At 46.8% G+C, this 18,835-nt stretch overlaps 2 protein-coding genes across 5 annotated transcripts in view; both read left to right on the top strand.

Annotated features, from left to right (window-relative positions):
- The first annotated feature begins 108 nt into the window (after positions 1-108).
- On the top strand, positions 109-6,272 carry supt6h (SPT6 homolog, histone chaperone and transcription elongation factor). The gene has a single exon (XM_076297959.1). The coding sequence runs from the start codon at positions 229-231 to the stop codon at positions 5,509-5,511; it is 5,283 nt and encodes a 1,760-aa protein (XP_076154074.1). The 5' UTR covers positions 109-228; the 3' UTR covers positions 5,512-6,272.
- An 839-nt stretch (positions 6,273-7,111) lies between these two features.
- The window catches only part of ndel1a (nudE neurodevelopment protein 1-like 1a), a 20,824-nt gene continuing 9,100 nt past the window's right edge, over positions 7,112-18,835 (top strand). For 2 of the 4 annotated variants that reach the window (XM_076297954.1, XM_076297956.1), the window contains exons 1-3: positions 9,864-10,131; positions 14,239-14,392; positions 17,861-18,009. In XM_076297954.1, the coding sequence (XP_076154069.1) occupies positions 9,947-10,131; positions 14,239-14,392; positions 17,861-18,009 (488 nt within the window). In that variant the 5' untranslated portion in view covers positions 9,864-9,946. Of the gene's footprint in view, positions 7,207-9,863; positions 10,132-14,238; positions 14,393-17,860; positions 18,010-18,835 lie in introns of those variants that run through there. The other 2 variants (XM_076297957.1, XM_076297955.1) reach the window with 2 other exon arrangements.

Here is an 18,835-nt window from a genome sequence, read left to right as displayed (position 1 = left end):
GGGGAATGTCCCTCCTTTTCAAAACATTATCCAACCGCATGCCGTTAGATGGAGTGACATATATCCCGGAAATATCCCATCATCCCATCGAAAACAAAACGCGTTTTAGGCTGCCATGTTTGTTCAACGCTGCGGACTGTTGTAAAAGGAATTGGCGTATTTCTTGTCAAAATCCAAAGGATTACAACACATTTCACTGTAAAGAAGTTAGTGTAAGTAAAAGTAAATATGTCCGACTTCATAGACAGTGAGGCTGAAGAGTCGGAGGAAGAGTTTGAGGAGAAAGACTTGAAACCTCGAAAGACTCAGAAATTCACAGAGGATGATGAGGAGGAAGAAGAAGAGAATGCAGAGGATCAGGATGAGCGTGGAAACTTGCGCGGGCTCATCAACGACGACGACGACGATGATGATGAAGAAGAACCAAGAGGTAGTGTTGCAGGCAGTGGCAGCGGCAGCGATTCAGGTGAAGAAGTCCGTCGCCGTAAGAAACGTACTTATGATGATTACTTGGACGAAGATGACCTCGATCTTATCGAAGAGAACTTGGGTGTCAAAGTTAAGAGAAGAAAAAAGAGGTTTGAACGTCTTAGAAACATGGACGATGACGAAGAGGATGATGAGAAGGATTTGATTGCTGATGAAATCTTCACTGGTGATGGAGACGGTGATGGGGAGGTTGAAGACGGAGAGACAGTGGATGTGCAGTTGGCTCATGCAGGTGAGGAAGAGGAGGAGGAAGATGAGGAATCAGACATTGATGACTTTATAGTGGATGATGACGGCCAGCCACTGAGAAAGAAAAAAGGCAAGAAATTCTCGGGCTATACAGATGCGGCCCTACAGGAAGCCCAGGAGATCTTTGGTGGCGATTTTGACTACTCTGACTTTGATGCTGAGCCTTTTGACCAGGGTGAAGAGGAGGAGGATGATCAGGAGGATGAGGCCTGGGACAGGCCTAAAAAGCAGGTGAAGAGGAAAACGGGTCGCCGCAGCATCTTTGATGTATATGAGCCCAGTGAGTTGGAGAGCAGTCACATGACAGACCAGGACAATGAGATCCGAAGCACAGACATGCCAGAGAGATTCCAGCTGCGTACCATTCCTGTGAAGCCCGCTGAGGATGATGAGCTAGAGGAGGAAGCAGAGTGGATCTTCAGAAATGCCTTCTCCAACTCCACCATCTCAATGCAAGACAGCACAGACTACCTGAACCCTGGCTCAAACCCCACTTTCAGTTACAAACAGCCCCAGACTGTCAGCAAGATTAAAGAGGCCCTAAACTTCATGAGGAACCAGCACTTTGAGGTACCCTTCATTGCATTCTACAGAAAAGAGTATGTGGAGCCGGAGCTAAACATTAACGCATTGTGGAAAGTCTGGCATTGGGATGCAAAGTGGACTCACCTGAGAACGCGTAAGGAGAATCTAACCCGGCTCTTCAATAAAATGCAGTCATATCAGTTTGAGCAAATTTCTGCCGATCCCGATAAGCCACTGGCAGATGCTGTCCGCCCACTGGACACTGCAGACCTGACAAGACTTAAAGACGTCCAATCCTTTGACGAACTCAGAGATGTTTACCAACACTTCCAACTGTATTATGGGCAGGACATCCCTAGGATGCAGAATGCAGCCAAAACTGTTAAGAAAAAAATAACAAAGATTAAGAAAATCATTACTGATGAGGACGGTGAGGAAGAGGAGGAGGAGGAGGAGATAGAGGAGGAGGAAGAACACAAGGGCCCAGTGTTAAAGATGGCCTCCCGCAGAGACATGTACAGCATTTGTCAAAGAGTTGGTCTCGACGGACTCGCCAAGAAATTCGGTCTGACACCTGAGCAGTTCGGTGAGAACTTGCGTGACAGCTACCAGCGGCACGAGACAGAGCAGTTCCCCGCTGAGCCCCTGGAGTTGGCCAAAGACTACATCTGCGGCCAGTTCAGCACGCCAGAGGCAGTACTGGAAGCCGCGCGCTACATGGTAGCCCTCCAGATCGCCCGCGAGCCTCTAGTCAGGCATGTGATCAGGCAGACCTTCCAGGAGAGGGCAAAGATCAACATCAAACCCAGCAAAAAGGGCAAAAAGGACGTAGATGAGGCACACTATGCCTACGCTTTCAAATACCTAAAAAACAAGCCTGTGAAAGAGTTAACTGGAGAACAGTTTCTGAAAATGTGCCAGGCTGAGGAAGAAGGCCTGCTCACCATGGACATCAACATTGACTTAATGGGCGTCAGTGGCTACGGCGGCGACCCGACCTACTTTGACGAGATCAAGCAGTTCTACTACAGAGACGAGTTCAGCCACCAGGTGCAGGAGTGGAACAAGCAGCGTGCCATGGCCATCGAACAGGCCCTGAAGCAGTTCCTGTACCCGCAGATGACCAAAGAGCTGAAGTTCAAGCTCATCACAGAGGCCAAGGACCACATCGTCCGGTCGTGCTGCAAGAAGCTGTGCAACTGGCTGAAAGTGGCGCCCTATCGCCCCGAGCAGCAGATGGAGGAGGACGACGACCTGATGGACGAGACGCAGGGCAAGGGCATCCGGGTGTTGGGGGTGGCCTACGCCGGCGGCAGGGACAACCCGGTGTTCTGCTGTCTCATCAACGGAGAGGGAGAGGTGATCGACTTCCTGCGCCTGCCCAACTTCCTGAAGAGGAGGAACGCCTGGAACGAGGACGAGCGGGAGAAGAAGCTGAACGACATCGAGACTCTGAAAAAGTTCCTCCTCAGCAAGAAGCCGCACGTCGTGGCCGTCGCCGCGGAGAACCGCGACTCGCAGATGGTGTTGGAGGACATCAAGCGCACGCTGCAGGAACTGGAACAGGACTCCTCTCTGCCTGCGGTCGGGGTGGAGCTCGTGAACAACGACCTGGCAACGCTTTACATGAACAGCAAGAAATCCGAGGCGGACTTCCGTGACTACCCCCCGCTTTTGCGACAGGCAGTGTCCGTGGCCAGGCAGATTCAGGACCCCCTGGTGGAGTTCGCCCAGGTGTGCAGCAGCGACGACGACATCCTCTGCCTCAAGCTGCACCCCCTTCAGGAGCAGGTGGACAAGGACGAGCTCCTGACCGCTCTGTACCGCGAGTTCATCAACCGGGTGAACGAAGTGGGCGTGGACGTGAACCGCGCCATCGCTCACCCGTACACGCAGAGCCTGGTGCAGTACATCTGCGGCCTGGGCACAAGGAAGGGCTCCCACCTTCTCAAGATCCTGAAGCAGAACAACACGCGACTGGAGAACCGCACCCAGCTGGTCACCATGTGCCACATGGGCCCCAAGGTCTTCATCAACTGCGCCGGCTTCATCAAGATCGACACGGCCTCGCTGGGCGACAGCACTGACTCCTACATCGAGGTGCTGGACGGCTCGCGCGTCCACCCTGAGACCTACGAGTGGGCGCGCAAGATGGCCGTGGACGCCCTGGAGTACGACGAGTCGGCGGAGGACGCCAACCCAGCGGGCGCGCTGGAGGAGATCCTGGACAATCCCGAGCGGCTCAAAGACCTCGATCTGGACGCCTTCGCCGAAGAGTTGGAGCGCCAGGGCTACGGCAACAAGGGCATCACCCTTTACGACATCCGCGCCGAGCTCAGCTGCAGGTACAAGGACCTGCGGGCGCAGTACCGGTCGCCCAACTCCGAGCAGGTGTTCAACATGCTGACCAAAGAGACGCCGGAGAGCTTCTACATCGGCAAGCTCATCACCTGTGTGGTGACGGGTATCGCTCACCGACGCCCGCAGGGCGAGAGCTACGACCAGGCCATCCGCAACGACGAGACGGGCCTGTGGCAGTGCCCGTTCTGTCGCCAGGACAACTTCCCTGAACTCAGCGAGGTGTGGAACCACTTCGACAGCGGCTCCTGCCCCGGCCAGGCCATCGGCGTGCGGTCGCGCATGGACAACGGCGTCATGGGCTTCATCCCGACAAAGTTCCTCAGCGACAAGGTCGTGAAGCACCCCGAAGAGCGGGTCAAGGTCGGGATGACCGTGCACTGCCGCATCATGAAGATCGACATCGAGAAGTTTAGCGTGGACCTCACCTGCCGCACGTCCGACCTGATGGACAAGAACAACGAGTGGAAGCTACACAAGGACGTCTACTACGACTTCGACGCCGAGACCGAAGAGGCGAAGCGGGATGAGGAGCTGAAGAAGAAAAACCAAAGGACCACCTACATCCGGCGCGTCATCGCTCACCCGTCCTTCCACAACATCAACTTCAAGCAGGCCGAGAAAATGATGGAGTCCATGGACCAGGGCGACATGGTGTTCCGGCCGAGCAGCAAGGGCGAGAGCCACCTCACGCTCACCTGGAAGATCAGCGATGGCATCTTCCAGCACGTGGACGTGCGCGAGGAGGGCAAAGAGAACGCCTTCAGCCTGGGCCACAAGCTGTGGATCAACAACGAGGAGTACGAGGACTTGGACGAGATCACGGCCAGGTTCGTCCAGCCCATGGCGGCGTTCGCCCGCGAGCTGCTCTACCACAAGTACTTTCAGGAGTGCGAGGGCGGCAACAGGAAGAAGATGGAGGAAATCCTGGTCAAGTCGAAGCGAGAGAAGCCGACGTTCATCCCCTACTACGTCTCCGCCTGCAAAGAGCTGCCGGGCAAGTTCCTCCTCGGCTACCAGCCACGGGGCAAGCCGCGGATCGAATACGTCTCCATCACCCCCGACGGCTTCCGCTACCGCTCGCGCGTCTTCCCCACCGTCAACGGCCTCTTCCGCTGGTTCAAGGACCACTACCACGAACCCGTGCCCGGCGTCACCCCGAGCAGCGGCAGCCGGACGCAGACGCCAGCCTCGGTCAACGCCACGCCGGCCAACATCAACATCGCCGATCTGACGCGGGCGGTCAGCGCCCTGCCGCCCAACATGACCTCGCAGATGTTCAATGCCATCGCAGCGGTCAAGGCCCAGGGCCAGAACCCCAACACGACCCCGGCCCAGTGGGGCTCCAGCCAGTACGCCTACAGCGGCGGGGGAGGCAGCACGGGCGGCGGCGGCGGCAGCAGCAGCGCCTACCACGTCTTCGCCACGCCGCAGCAGCCCATGGCCACGCCCAACTACCCGATGACGTCGCCCAGCTACATGGCGGGCTTCATTACGCCCGAGATCCAGGCGGTGCCCACGCCGCGCTACCCGGGCGCCACGCCGCAGTCGTCCTACGGCGACCACGCCTCGTCCAAGTCGTCCTCGTCGTCCCACAGCCGCTCGTCGCACCACCACCACCACCACCATCAGCAGCCGCAGCAGTCGTCGTCGTCGTCGTCGTCGCAGCAACAGCAGGCGCAGCAGGCGCCACCGCAGCCCAAGCAGAGCAACACGGCGGTGGACTGGGCCAAGATGGCCGAGCAGTGGCGGCAGGAGAAGGAGGCCGAGCAGCGCAAGCAGAAGACGCCGCGCATGACACCGCGCCCCTCGCCCAGCCCCATGATCGAAAGCACGCCCATGTCCATCGCCGGCGACGCCACGCCCCTGCTGGATGAAACAGACCAGTAGAGGCGGAGGGTGAGGGTCACCCCAACACCGACAGCAACACACAACGCCCCCCTCAACACCATTCACACCCCAAAAACTCATTCCCTCCCTCTTTCCCCCTCTCCCTTTGGTCTGCAGTGGCTTCTCATCCCTTTAATGCTCCCATCCCTCATCCGTGCTGAAACAAAGGACTAATTGGGATTAAAGCATAACAATAGTATTTTTACAAATGTTTTCAGTCATATGTGTGTCAACATACTACTAAAAGCTTGTCCAGCTTTATGAATGAAGCCTAGTTAAGTATTCAGTTTTTAATTTTAGTTTGTTTTCTTCTTTTTCTTTCTGTTTGTTTTTGGTGGAAGGACAATGTCCAGACAAACTACCAACACCCGTGACATGCTGACTTGAAGAGTAAATACCAGTTACATTGCTTTTTTTTTTTGTTGTTGTTGTAAGGTTAAATCTGAGATATTTTCAACACTGTGACCGACAGCATTTTAATCCAACAGCAGGCATGCCTAAAGTTGAGTTCAAAAAAGGAAGAAAAGAAAAAAAAAATATGGCAATGATGTTAATGTCGTAATAATGATGACATCACAATGCTTTCAGGTATCCTCTGGCAACAGTGTCTATTCTGATAGGTAGCCCTTTTGTGATGCAGCTGTTTTTCTTTTTGTATTATTATTCTTAATTTCAGGACTTATGGAATTTTAAATTCAGTTACTCTTCTGTAACTTAGGAATTGAATTTGTCCTACAATAAATCAAATTGATATACAGTTATTGATGTATTTATGTTATTTAAATATTAAGTGATTATTTTATTCTATTGATGGGAGGAGTACAATATTGGACAGTAATTTTTAAAATGTGATCTAACAGCAGATATTAAACATAATCACTCAGAATTGATACAGGTCAGCACTGCAAGAAGCATGCCATGTTTGCCACTCAGTTAAGAATATTTGTGTTTATTTGAGTATTCCAAGGTCTAGAAGGCAGAGGCACAATTGTTGTGATTTCGAATAATTTACTGCAATAATCTGCAGACAATGATTTCATTGTTCTGTAGTCAGAAGTCAAACTCCTGAAGGTTTTTTTTTTTAAATAATAAAATTAACTTGCATAGGTTTTATCAAAATGATCAATCACTATACAAAACTACCCCATGAGATACGCCTCCATGTTTGTCCAAGTATACTGTAATTTCACACGGATTTAGTAGACACTTAAGATACTGCATGATTCTACTTCTGTCTACTATAATTTGCATGAAGTGGAAAGGGGTTGAAGTTAGTGGAGTACACAACAGAAATGAAAGATAATTGATCAAAACAACAAATTTGTCTTTAATACAATGTCTGGTTGTGACAATAAATTGACCCATGTACTAAGCACAAACCTGCCATGATGGGTTAATATAATCATCAGTAGACAGTAAAAGGGTTTTAATGGGGGGAAATGTTTTGAAGTGACCACTAGATGTCACAAACGAGCCAGAAAAGAATTAAAGAGCCGTAAGATCGCAAACAGCCTGGTAAAATCCTTGTTCTACTAACGTCACAGCTAGGGCATTTCTTGAGCGTGTCTCCCAACGATATCCATGTGACCCATCATTTGGTTTGACGGAGTGGCCGAGCATGATTGCATAGCAAGCAGCACGGGTGTAGCCAGCTAATCCATGTCACAGATGAAGACAGCTACTGGAAATGAAAAGGTATTTTTTTCCCAACACAAATTTTCCGGCGTAATATTAGGCCTAGCGTATCAACGTTATACAGTTGGCTTGTGTGTACCTTTGACGTTAACCCGTTTCATGGCGTTTTGTAATGTTAGATTAAGTTGCTGTTATCGTCGTGCATTTCTCTTGTGCTGTGAATTTGAACAACTGAGAAACGAAGACTAACGTTAGTTAAATATTAATTGTTTGAGTCTCACATTGTCAATTACGGATGTTAAGTGTCGTATCCCTGTGTTTACTCTTTAGTACTGATAATCAGTATGGTGTGCCAGCTAACGTTAGCTTGCAAGCATAGTTGGGAAACCATTGCCCACTGCCCAGCTGATGTTGGAAGCTAAGGTTACACATCTTCTGTGTGTGTACTTTAGCTGGGTTGTCACGACATTGACCGGGCCACTAGCTATATTTAGTACTCGAGGTTAGATGCTGGCAACACAAATAGTCAGACCTGGATAAAATAATCAAAGGTTGGTGTCAATCTATAAGCGTTAAGCTCAGTCAAGCTTAAACGTTGACCCAAAGCTCAATAGAAGCTATTCGAAAGGTTGCCAAGTGACAGCGATGTTAAGTGGCTAAGTTTGGTCTTCGGACCGTTAATTATAGAATATACCGGTAGGTCCTAACTTAAGAAATTAAATAACTAGTAGTGGTATCAACTGGGAGCTGTCTTTGAAGCTGGCGCAAGGGTGTGTAGGAGATGTTAACGAACGATAGGCCGGACTATGATTTAAGGCCAGTTAGCCTTATCTATGAATGTGAAAATTGTTGAGCGTACGTTGTCACCATTTGAGGTGTAGAAGCTAATTCAGATAGTTCTATGATGACCGAGGGAGTGATGCAAGATCCCATTGCTTGATAAATAATGGCCTCCTCCTCCAACCCCTCTGATATTAGGCGTCTAGAGGAGGCTAGTTTATGGATGCTGGACATAGTAGCATTGCATTTAGGGGGGTAAAACACTTGCTCTCGTTACGTTAACGTTACGTGTTTTCCTTACCTTTTTATCTACTGTAAGTGCAACTTAGTCCTAATGGCTAACTAACCAACTGTTTGCATATAAAATAACCGTGTAACGTTACCGTCAGCGCTTGTAAGGCAATTGTTTGCGTGGGGTACGCACGACTGGCGATGCAAGACTATGCCTATTCCTTGATCTGTCTGTTTTAAAGGCCATGAACGCTATGCACTATCTTGCTGTTCTTGGCATTTTACTACAGTGCCTAGCTGCACCGGTGTATTTAGCGTTGTTATCAGTGGAAGCTTCCTGGTAACAGGGGCGCGAGCGTAACCAGGGGACATTCTCTGAGTTGACGCACGCCTGCGTCCGGTGAATGAAGTCATCACTGGCTTGTGCCATTTGTGTAGTTTCACACCCTTTCCCAAAACTTTTGATAAGAGTAGATTCAGAATTTCTCTGGTGATAGACTTTTAGTTGTGGCTACCCATGAACTCAAACCTGCTGCCTCTATCCTAAGGGACAAGACTGAAAGTGTGTACTTTAGAACACAGAACTTTAGAACCTAGAAACAATCCATTTTTATGTGTGGGCCTTTTTAGCAGCCTACAGTTCAAGGCATATGCATATGCATAGGTCAAATATTCAGCGAGATACGCCTGCGTTACTATTGGACTCTCAAACCAGCTGTGTATGGTGGTTGATCTCTGATGTCACAGCAGTTGTCATACAACATAGTATCGTGGGCAAGTCCCAGAACATAGACAGACAGATTCTTCTTTTCTTCTATTCTTCCTTTCTTCTATTCTTCTTCTTTTCTTCTATTCTTCTACTTCAGACTTCAATATTCTTTTTTGACTTTTTTTTTCTGTTGATGATAAAATGTGCTATAGGGCCTTACAGAAGGTCCATACGGTGGCCTAGTTTAATTCTGGTGTCCTAAAAGGGTTTTTATTGTGATTGATTAACTTATTGTTGTGTCCACCATTCAATGACTGTCCCCAACTGTGTTTGTGAACGAGAGAGAATAAAATGTGTGTGTGCGCTTGTGTGTGTCAGGGAAAGGGTAACTCTACAAGTTCCGCTATGCAAAGATGGATACAGAATGCCTCCTTGTACACTTGGTTGTAGCAGTGTGATTTATGCTGACAATGATTGAATCGGATGGGCCTTGTGGAGCTTTTGAGAAGTGTGTTCAAGAATGAGTGGTGGATTTTTAAGGTGGGAAAGTTTGGGTGGGCGTCAATGTCGGTGTCAATTTATTTATATAGCCTATCACTTATATTTAATGATAGTTGACCAAAGTGCTACACATTAAGACAATCAAAAGGGGTGCATAAAGGGTTTGTGCTATTAGGCCATCATCAGTGTGCGTTTAGATATGACCTGTTTGGAATGCTCGTTTGAGAATGAAGTGACGGTGCCTTTTTAAAGTGGGACTGTTTGGGTTGGTGCATAAAGGGTTTGTGCTATTAGGCCATCATTTGCTAGCATTTCGATATTACTGTTTCGTGTTTTGAATGCATGCCGTTGATTTGTCTTTGTTAGATCAATCTTTTCGCTTTGGAAGTGAGTTCACAGGGAGGCCTACCAGCATGCCTGTTCCTGCACTTTGAAGTCAGCATTGTGAGAAGGGCGGGGTGTGGTGGAGTATCCATATCAGTTCATACGGGCACTTTCGTTATCAGTCTACGGCAGATCAAAATGATTTCATTTCCTGGCAATATTACCTCGTTGTGTGACTCTGTCTCTAGCTGACTCATGATTTTGTGTCTGTGTGTGTCTGTGTGTCTGTCTGTCTGTCTTATTTTGGGATGCTTGCTGATGTCTGATCTGCTTTGTCTTGCAGGTTTACCTATCATGGACACAAATATGATGCCGAAGTTCTCCTCGAAAGACGAAGAAATTGAGTACTGGAAGGCGTTGTCGCTGAAGTACAAAAATAGGTAGGTGACAGACCGCGTCGTGCTCGATGGACGGAAAACTCTCCTCCCTGTTCCGCTCTCTGTTAAGTCTGTGTCCTCAAAAGCCACTGTTGGCTGGCATAACGTCAGCATGACCGGTCGTATTAACCAAGGAGTGGCATTGAGGGTGAACTCCAACAATGCAGCACAACTGGTCTGAAGCATCATATAATACCTCCTCACGGTCCCCTGTGGCAGTATTTTTTTTTTTTTTTTTAAACTGTCCCTTTCCTTTAGCAAGTTGAATGCCTCATATCCATTTTCCACTCTGTGAAAGAGAGGTTTTGAGGTGGTGTTGATTGGGAAAGTGTCCTCAACTGAGCCCAACTTAAGTTACAATTTCGATTCAGTTCACTGTTAATGGCTTTGGCTAACTTTCATCGGTTTGTAAAGAGAAGTTTTTTTTTTTTTCGGACCTTCTGCTGGGACTTGGTTGTTACGCAATAGCAGTTTTCAGTGCCCAAGACAGGCCTGGTTGGATGATAAGGAGAGATGTGTTTTTTGTTGGTACTGCAATGTAATGAGCTGTTGGTCTAGTCAGTCTGTCTCTCCATCTCACTTTCTGTAATCTCCACCCTGGCATCACGCCTGCTTCTGTTTTGCATGCGGTCTCAAACTTTGGGTCCAAGGGCCTGCTGGTAGCCTATCACGTAACACAAAAGAGCCGCAGATAAGATCAGGGGGGATATCACACACACACACACACACACACACACACACACAATCACACACACTCACAAAAGCTACACTGCAGTAAATAGGCTTAGGGGTTAGGCTTACGCCCTGGTTATGTAAAGTTTACTGGACTTGTCAACACTTGCTACTTTTCTCTTTGACAAGAGTTCATACTGTATTACTATATTATTGTATTTGTTGATTTGCAAACTATGTTTTGGTTACACAACACAGATACTGTAAAGTCATTCAAGGCATTATTTTTTCTTACACAAAAATGAGTCAACTCCTGTTTTTTGATTGTCGTTATGCACATGGTCATCCTTCAGGACAGGAATTTTATTTATAATACCTATTTGAGATTGGAGTCACTAAAGGACATATAATGGTAAATGAACTGCATTTATACAGCACATGTTTATATTCATACCCCCAGAGTGTAGCACTGTAGCTGCCTGGCTACTCTAGCTGTTGGCTGCAGCAACTCGAGCTAGGTAGCACCGATTATGTTTATTTATTTTTTTTTTTATTTTTTTTTCTCTCTTTCTTTTTACCGACAGTACTCAGTGACGTCGAGAAACACACACTCGTACACCGATGGCGGAGGCTGCACATTCATAAAATGTGTTTGTCACAGCGGGACCTCAGTCCTCTTACAGGGATGACAATCACACACACATCCCCAGGACATCCTCTAGCTGCTGAGGGCAGAGGTCAGGGTGTTTGTCCAGTGAATGAATGAGGTGATGCGGCTGTATCCAAACGCGCCCCCTCCCGAGTGCACTCTCTCTCTCTCTCTCTCTCTCTCTCTCTCTCTCTCTCTCTCTCTCTCTCCCTGCTGGCCTCCTTCCCTTCCTCAGCTGTTCTCCACTTCCTGCCGGGCTGTTGTGGGACTTCCTGGCTCCAGACCGGACCCTGAACCCGAGTCCTGGCTCCGTCCCTCACATGATGACCATTGCGTGACCCGGACGGCGATGCCGTTTATAGATCCGTATCCGTATCCCTACAGGGGGTGGCGGTGGGGTAGACGGGTTGCGTAATCTCTAGTGCCATGTGTCTGCCCCCCTTCACGGGTTCACACCCCGACTCGGTCAACAGGGGCAGAACACACGCTGTAAGCAACCAGTTATTTATACACACACACACACACACACACACACACACACACACACACAAAACAAACACTTCCTTTGGTCTGTATTGTGTTTCTGCCCGAAACAGAAATAAGAGTTGATGTATCTGTAAATCAGTGAATGACCTTGTGTATGACCGGGTGTAGTAGAGCTGTCTGTTTGTGCAGTTCAGTTGGCATCGTTGTTCTTTGTCGAATGGCCCTCGATGATCCCAGATCCGCGTTAATTTAACACACACACTAGTCACAGACTCTAGAAATAGCCTGCACTGGAGGAAGTTATTCATCTCTGATGCCATGCTGCAGGGGTCCACTGCTGATATGTTGATGTAATCATTGTGTCCCCAAGCAATGACTGGACAAACATAAAGATAAGGATGTCCCATAGCAACGAGTGGACAAACAAAAATATAAGGATGTCGCCATCTCTCTGTTTGTTTGTGTCTTGTTTGTTTGTGTCTCTTCACTTGTTTGTGAGGCTCAATTTATGTGGTTGACGTCAACAACAGTACAGGATTTGTGGCAGTAGATCATTCAGCACATTTCCAGTTATTTTTATGGTTCTCGGATTCGGCCTTAAAAATAGGATTCATGACTCTGGAGCTCCCATTAGGACTAATCTAATATCCCTGTAGGCAGTTCCTATTTCGTCAGCTAGAGTCCTCTTCTTCCATCCAACTCCTGGAGTGTTTTGTGTGGATGGAAAGGTTTGGCGTGGGGGCAGTGTAATTGAAGGGGGGGGGGGGGGGGGGGGGGGTGTTAGGCTTTTTCGGGGGGGTTCTGCCTGACCACGGGTGAACTAAATAATCAAATCTTCACTAAAATGTATAGTATAACTTACAATATAACATATACAATAATGTACAATAATACATATGTTTGTAAATTTGTACAAATGTGCAATTATACAAAATACCATAAATAGAATAGACTGTTGTTTAATAGCATGTTATAATATAACTTATAATATACAATAAATAGAATGGACTGTTGTTTAATAGCATCTTTTTTATTTTAAACACATTCTCTCTTGTGAACAACTGCATTCATTTATGTATGTGTAGATATAAGCTATTTATTTATTGATGTGTGTAGCGCACTAAAATGTCGTTATGACTTTTCTTATAAATAAATAACATGGGCACAGTTATGTTGTGTCTTTTAAAGCCCAACGGGTCGGTCTTGCATAATGGGATGTCTGCTCTCCATGGTGATGTAGCAGAGAGGGTTAAAGCGGAGCTCTATCTTGCTAGTAATCAAGGATCTTTGGTACTGTGAGGGCATTGAAGTCACGGCCTTGCATTTTCTAAGGCATAGCAAGACACCACAAGCCTCCTGTAGGTTAGGCCAATGGATGTCTGAATCATAACTCAATAATAACACGAAGGACAGATGTAGGACAATTGTTTTGTTTTGCTTTGTTTGTTTGTTTGTTTACTTACCTATTCAAAAAAGACGGTGCATTTATTTATACATTATTGTAGTGCTTCCATGTGACATTTTCTCTCATGGGCCAGCAATTCAATGAACACTGCACACTGAAGTTTCTGTCCCATTTTGTCTCAATTTAAGTGAATACATATCCTAGTCTACTTCAAATATTCAGGGTCGTAGCCTACTTGCGTTTACCGCTAAAATGATATGTCCTGTCACATAAACATTGTCTATGGCAATGACTGACATACATATAAAGTCTATCAAAAAATGGGTCCAATATTAGATCTGATAAGGTAGCATTTTAAATGGGCGATTTAAAAAAAAATATATATTTTTTTTTTTAACCACAAGCTCCACGACCCACCCAGAATTGTTCCGCGACCCACTTTTGGGTCCCGACTCACCAGTTAAGACACACTGCATTATTGGATCGCCATAACCATGTTATTTATGTTACCGGTAACTTGAGCTGTAGGCTTTAGTGATGTTGTTCAGTAGCAGATTATTGGATTGATAAAATAATTGATTGATCAGATTAGACCTGTTGTATTAATATATAATCTAACTCCATAATCCATAACTGTCCCCCTCCACAGCTACTAGGAGGAGCTGTTGCAGCAGATTATTGGATTGATGAATTAATTGATTGATCAGATTAGGCCTGTTGTATTAATATATAATCTAACTCCATAATCCATAACTGTCCCCCTCCACAGCTACCAGGAGGCCCAGGAGGAGCTGTTGCAGCAGATTATTGGATTGATGAATTAATTGATTGATCAGATTAGGCCTGTTGTATTAATATATAATCTAACTCCATAATCCATAACTGTCCTCCTCCACAGCTACCAGGAGGCCCAGGAGGAGCTGTTGGAGTTCCAGGAAGGCAGCAGGGAGCTGGAGGCGGAGCTGGAGACCCAGCTTGGCCAGGCTGAGAACCGCATGAGGGACCTGCAGGCCGACAACGAGCGCCTGCACAACGAGGTCGAGTCCCTCAAGGTATTAGTTTATTTATCTATTGATGTATTTATTTGTGTTTGTTTGTTTGTGTACTTATTTAATGTGGTTGTTATGGGTCTTTGTGCTTTTGTCCAAAGTGACGTGGATTAACAAAAAACATAATCATCATATCATACATCATATAGCCATGACAAATTATAGTAATAGACTAAATCATTTTAACAGAATAATCGCAGTGTTTCCTCTAGGATTTTTTTAAGCAGTGGGGGCAGGCCTGTCCGAACCACCGTCCCCCCCCCACCTTCCCACGGAACTGACAACTGACACTTCGCTGCAACACAAACAATTATATGTATTCACCTCTATTCACACACAATGAGGCATTATTTTCAGTTGTGATTGAGCTGTATATTTGGAGAATCTACAACAGGTCTGCACAATGAATTTTGAAAGGCAACTGCGACTATTGTACGTCTGCCCCATTTCTGATACCGTGGGGGAAGAAAATTAAACCGTGGGGGGCCGCCACTACCAAATCAACATAGAGGAAACACTGAATCGCAATAGCAAATCGTCATAATTACAATAACCATAAACATATACAAACTGTGACTCCTTGAAGAGAATTGATTAGTCAGGTCCAAGGTAAACAAGTCTTTAAGTACTTTTTGAAAAACATTTATAGTTTATTTGATGGGGACAGACTCAATACACATTGACTCAGAAACAGAGAAGAGTTATCTGAGGTGCGTTAAAATTCACCACTGTAGGTGAACGTTTGGGAACCGTTTTCTGTTTACCTTGAGTTCTCCACGGACATTCGAGAACATTCGCAACAGTCTGAGGAGGTAGTTCTCATCAAACACACAGGAGTGTTTGACAAAGGGGCTACAGTTGAAAATGGAATGTTTGCACAGAATAGTTGAACTTGATCAATTCAAAGTAGCCACGTTCGCGCTTGAAACCCCCGCCTCCCTTTAAAGAATTTGAACGCACCACCTCGGATTAAAGCGTCATGGTGTTAATTGCTGATGCTGATTATTTTTCTCCACGTGTTCCCTAGAGGGAGCGTATCTCCAGTCCAGACAGAGAGAGCCTTGGGACCTGGGGCACCACATCCACCAGCAGTGCAGTTCTAGTGTTCACGTCAATGTTTAAATGGAAAGTGGGACAACCCGAGCATGCAGGGCGAGGTGATTAACCCGGTAGCAACCAGACAGGCCAGGGCTAAATGTGCAAACTCCATATTCATGAGTAGGGGCTATTATGTTCCCGTTGAGAAGTAGACCAGCTGGGCTTTTGTGCTGTAGCATTCATTTACGAGTAGCTCTATTATGCTGTGAGCCTATAGACGATTAACTCCGCCTAGCCAGACTGGGGAGGTCTATATCTTGGTGCACCGTATTTACGATTGGAATTATAATGCACAGTTGTAGTCTGCAGAACAGTATATTTAACTCTGTGTACTGCGCTAGCTGAATCTCTGTGCTGGAGGGACATATTCATGACTAGTCCTATAACGTTGACATTAATTTGAAAATAGGACAACCATAGCCTTCAGAGTGGGATGATTCACACATCTTTAGCCGGGCTGTTTGGATTTATATGCTTGGAGGTGGAATCCACCATGGTCTAGTAGGCCTATGTCCAAACCATGAGGACCTGCACCGCAGACGCTGCAGACATTGTTCACTACATTTAGAATGCGGCGTACACAGCAGGAAATGGCAAGTAGTTGAAGAAGAATCATGTTTCAAAAAGACTGTAGGTGGAAGATTAATTCAACTCCCAGATGTAGAGGCATATATTCATAAATCCTATTAATAACAGTAGCAGCTGGCTGCCTCGGACTGTAGAATGAGTTACTACTACAGGCGTCTGTGGAGACGGGTCGGTTCAAATAAAGCAAAGGCCCTATATGCTTGAGCCGTGCAGTGCAGAGCGCAGAGCCAATTCATGCCCATGGGAGCATGTCATGGAGTGCTATGCAGCTGTGAGCATTACCCCTGGTTTTCGGGGGGAGTCCTGGCCCGGTTGGTCCAGGCCTCCCTCGTTCATTACGAGCCGTAGGAGATAGGACGGCAGAGTCAGCAGTGTGGCTCACAAGCAAACTCCTGCAGGAGCCCCGCTGGGAGATAGATGGGGCCGGAGCTCAGAGTCTCTGCAGAAAGTCTGGGGCGAGGGTGAAATGGCTGGGGGAGTCTCTCTCTCTCTTTCTCTTTCTCTTTCTCTCTCTCTCTCTCTGTCTCTCTTTCTCTCTCTCTTTCTCTTTCTCTCTCTCTTTCTCTCTCTCTTTCTCTCTCTCTGTCTGTCTGTGTCTGTCTGTCTGTCTGTCTGTCTGTCGCCTTTATGCTGCAAAATTAGATGCTGCTTGCAGAATAGGCTGACAAAATTCAAATTTTCCTCTGCATGGAATTATTGATTGGGAATGAGTTGAGGAGTTCAAATCTCAAACGGCTCAACATTCGCTAAACAATTGGTAAAGTAAGTCGTCAGCGTAGCCGTGCCAGGGCCTTGCTCTCCCCCTCCTCTGCTTAGCCCACGCCACAGAGGGCCCCATTAATCTAATGCATAATGCATGCAGACTTCTCTCTTAATTACCTCAGTGCCCTCCACATGCACAACTCTGGTGTCCTGCTCCACTGAAGCCGCTTTTCGCACTCCTGTGCTCAATCAAGGCAGGACCAGCTGCAGGACAAGAGTAGCAGGACTAGCAGCAGGACCAGAGTAGCAGGACTAGCTGCAGGACAAGAGTAGCAGGACTAGCTGCAGGACAAGAGTAGCAGGACTAGCTGCAGGACAAGAGTAGCAGGACTAGCAGCAGGACCAGTAGCAGGGGTAGTAGCACATGTGTCTCTGCAGTGCTCTCCTGTAGTTTGATTTTTCTTCACCCTTGTTGTGATGTATGAGTAACAGGCACGTCTGGTTGCCAGGGAGATTTGAGTCTTGTTAAGTCCGTGGTTTTATTGATTTGGGAGTGGGCGAAGATGAGAGAGAGCAAAAGTAAGTGTGTCTGTGTATGTGTGTGTGTTGTGTGTGTGTGTGTGTGTGTGTGTGTGTGTGAGAGATGTAGGTGAAGTCTAAAGACTGAAAAGAATGGTTCAGCTATTCATCTGGATTCCGTGCTAAAGATATGGGTCACTGGTTGCCACGGAGTGTGCACAGGAGCACCCTGAAAAATAGATGATGCCAAGTGGGTTAGTTTGGTTCGTGTGCATGGAGGCCTAATTGTGCATGGGAGTATGACGTCAATGTGTACTCCTCTGGGTTTCCAGCTCTCTGTGTCATGCCATGTACATGTGGGAGAATGTGCATATGATGTGTGTGTGTGTGTGTGTGTGTGTGTGTGTGTGTATGTGTATGAATAATGCTGTGTGTGATTTGTTGAAGACTTGAGAGAGGGCCCTCAACAGTCTTTTACCCTGTTTCTGGTTATGTTTCTATGTCTGCTACTCTCCTTTTAATCTCTCTCTCTCTCTCTCTCTCTCTCTCTCTCTCTCTCATTAGGAGAAACTGGAGCATCACTATGCTCAGAGCTATAAGCAGATCTCCATGCTGGAGGATGACCTGGGCCAGACCAGGAGCATCAAGGAGCAGCTGCACAAATACGTCAGGGAGCTGGAGCAGGCCAACGACGACCTGGAGCGGGCCAAGAGGTCAGCGCTTGTCCAGTCCGCAATCGCACTCAAAAGTGTTGCTTTACATTTCCATTATTTCCATTTAGGCATTTGTAATTGTAATTTTATTTATTTGAACAGGGACGGTGCACGAAAAAACATTAATAGATGTCTCGTGCCGGGTTGTAGCAAATTGCTAGTTTCCGCCCGTAGTCCCTGTAGCTGGCGCTTCTATAGACCCTTTCAACAAGAAAAAACAAAAACAATGCTTGAACATTCTATTTTGTTCCCAATCTACTTCCGCTTCATTAAGATAACATATGGAATGTTAAAACGGAAGCCTTGTGGGAACAACTATGATGCTGATAGAGGAACTCTCTTAAAACGGTCAATAATCTACACACTTCGAAAGTTTGTTTAGATCCAGTGATTCTGCCGTCATGGAAACGCAACGTCATACTTCGGTACTCTATTCAAAGTGACTTCAAGGTACAATGGAGGTCCAATAAAGGTACAGTGTGACTAGGATATTGGTAGTGCAGTAGTAAGTACCACTCGCATAGAATAGAATACCAGTTGAAGCGAGGTCAGGGGGACGGAGATGAGGGATAGTGTGTTTGTGATGCTTTAGAAGATGGAAACTCAGAGAGAGGGGGAAAAAGGGTTCAGGTTCAGTTTTTGTGTCAGTTAAAAATAAATAAATAAATAAATAAATAAAAGGACAGTATTGATGTTTGTCAAGTCAATGGTTGCCCCCAGAGAGCCAAGAGAGGTTTTGATCAATTCAGATGAAACTCTGTGTATTCGTTTGTATGTCAGCAGTAACAAAAAAATGGGACCCCGTCAATAATGACACAGAGAAAGC

The sequence above is a fragment of the Alosa pseudoharengus genome, unplaced genomic scaffold (genome assembly GCF_046254945.1).
Source record: "Alosa pseudoharengus isolate Yale_2024_CS ecotype anadromous, Long Island Sound unplaced genomic scaffold, YU_APseudo_1.1 YU_APseudo_1.1_scf_21, whole genome shotgun sequence".
Taxonomy (NCBI): domain Eukaryota; kingdom Metazoa; phylum Chordata; class Actinopteri; order Clupeiformes; family Clupeidae; genus Alosa; species Alosa pseudoharengus.
Note: the sequence above shows the minus strand (reverse complement) of the source record. Positions and strands in the feature narration are given on the sequence as shown.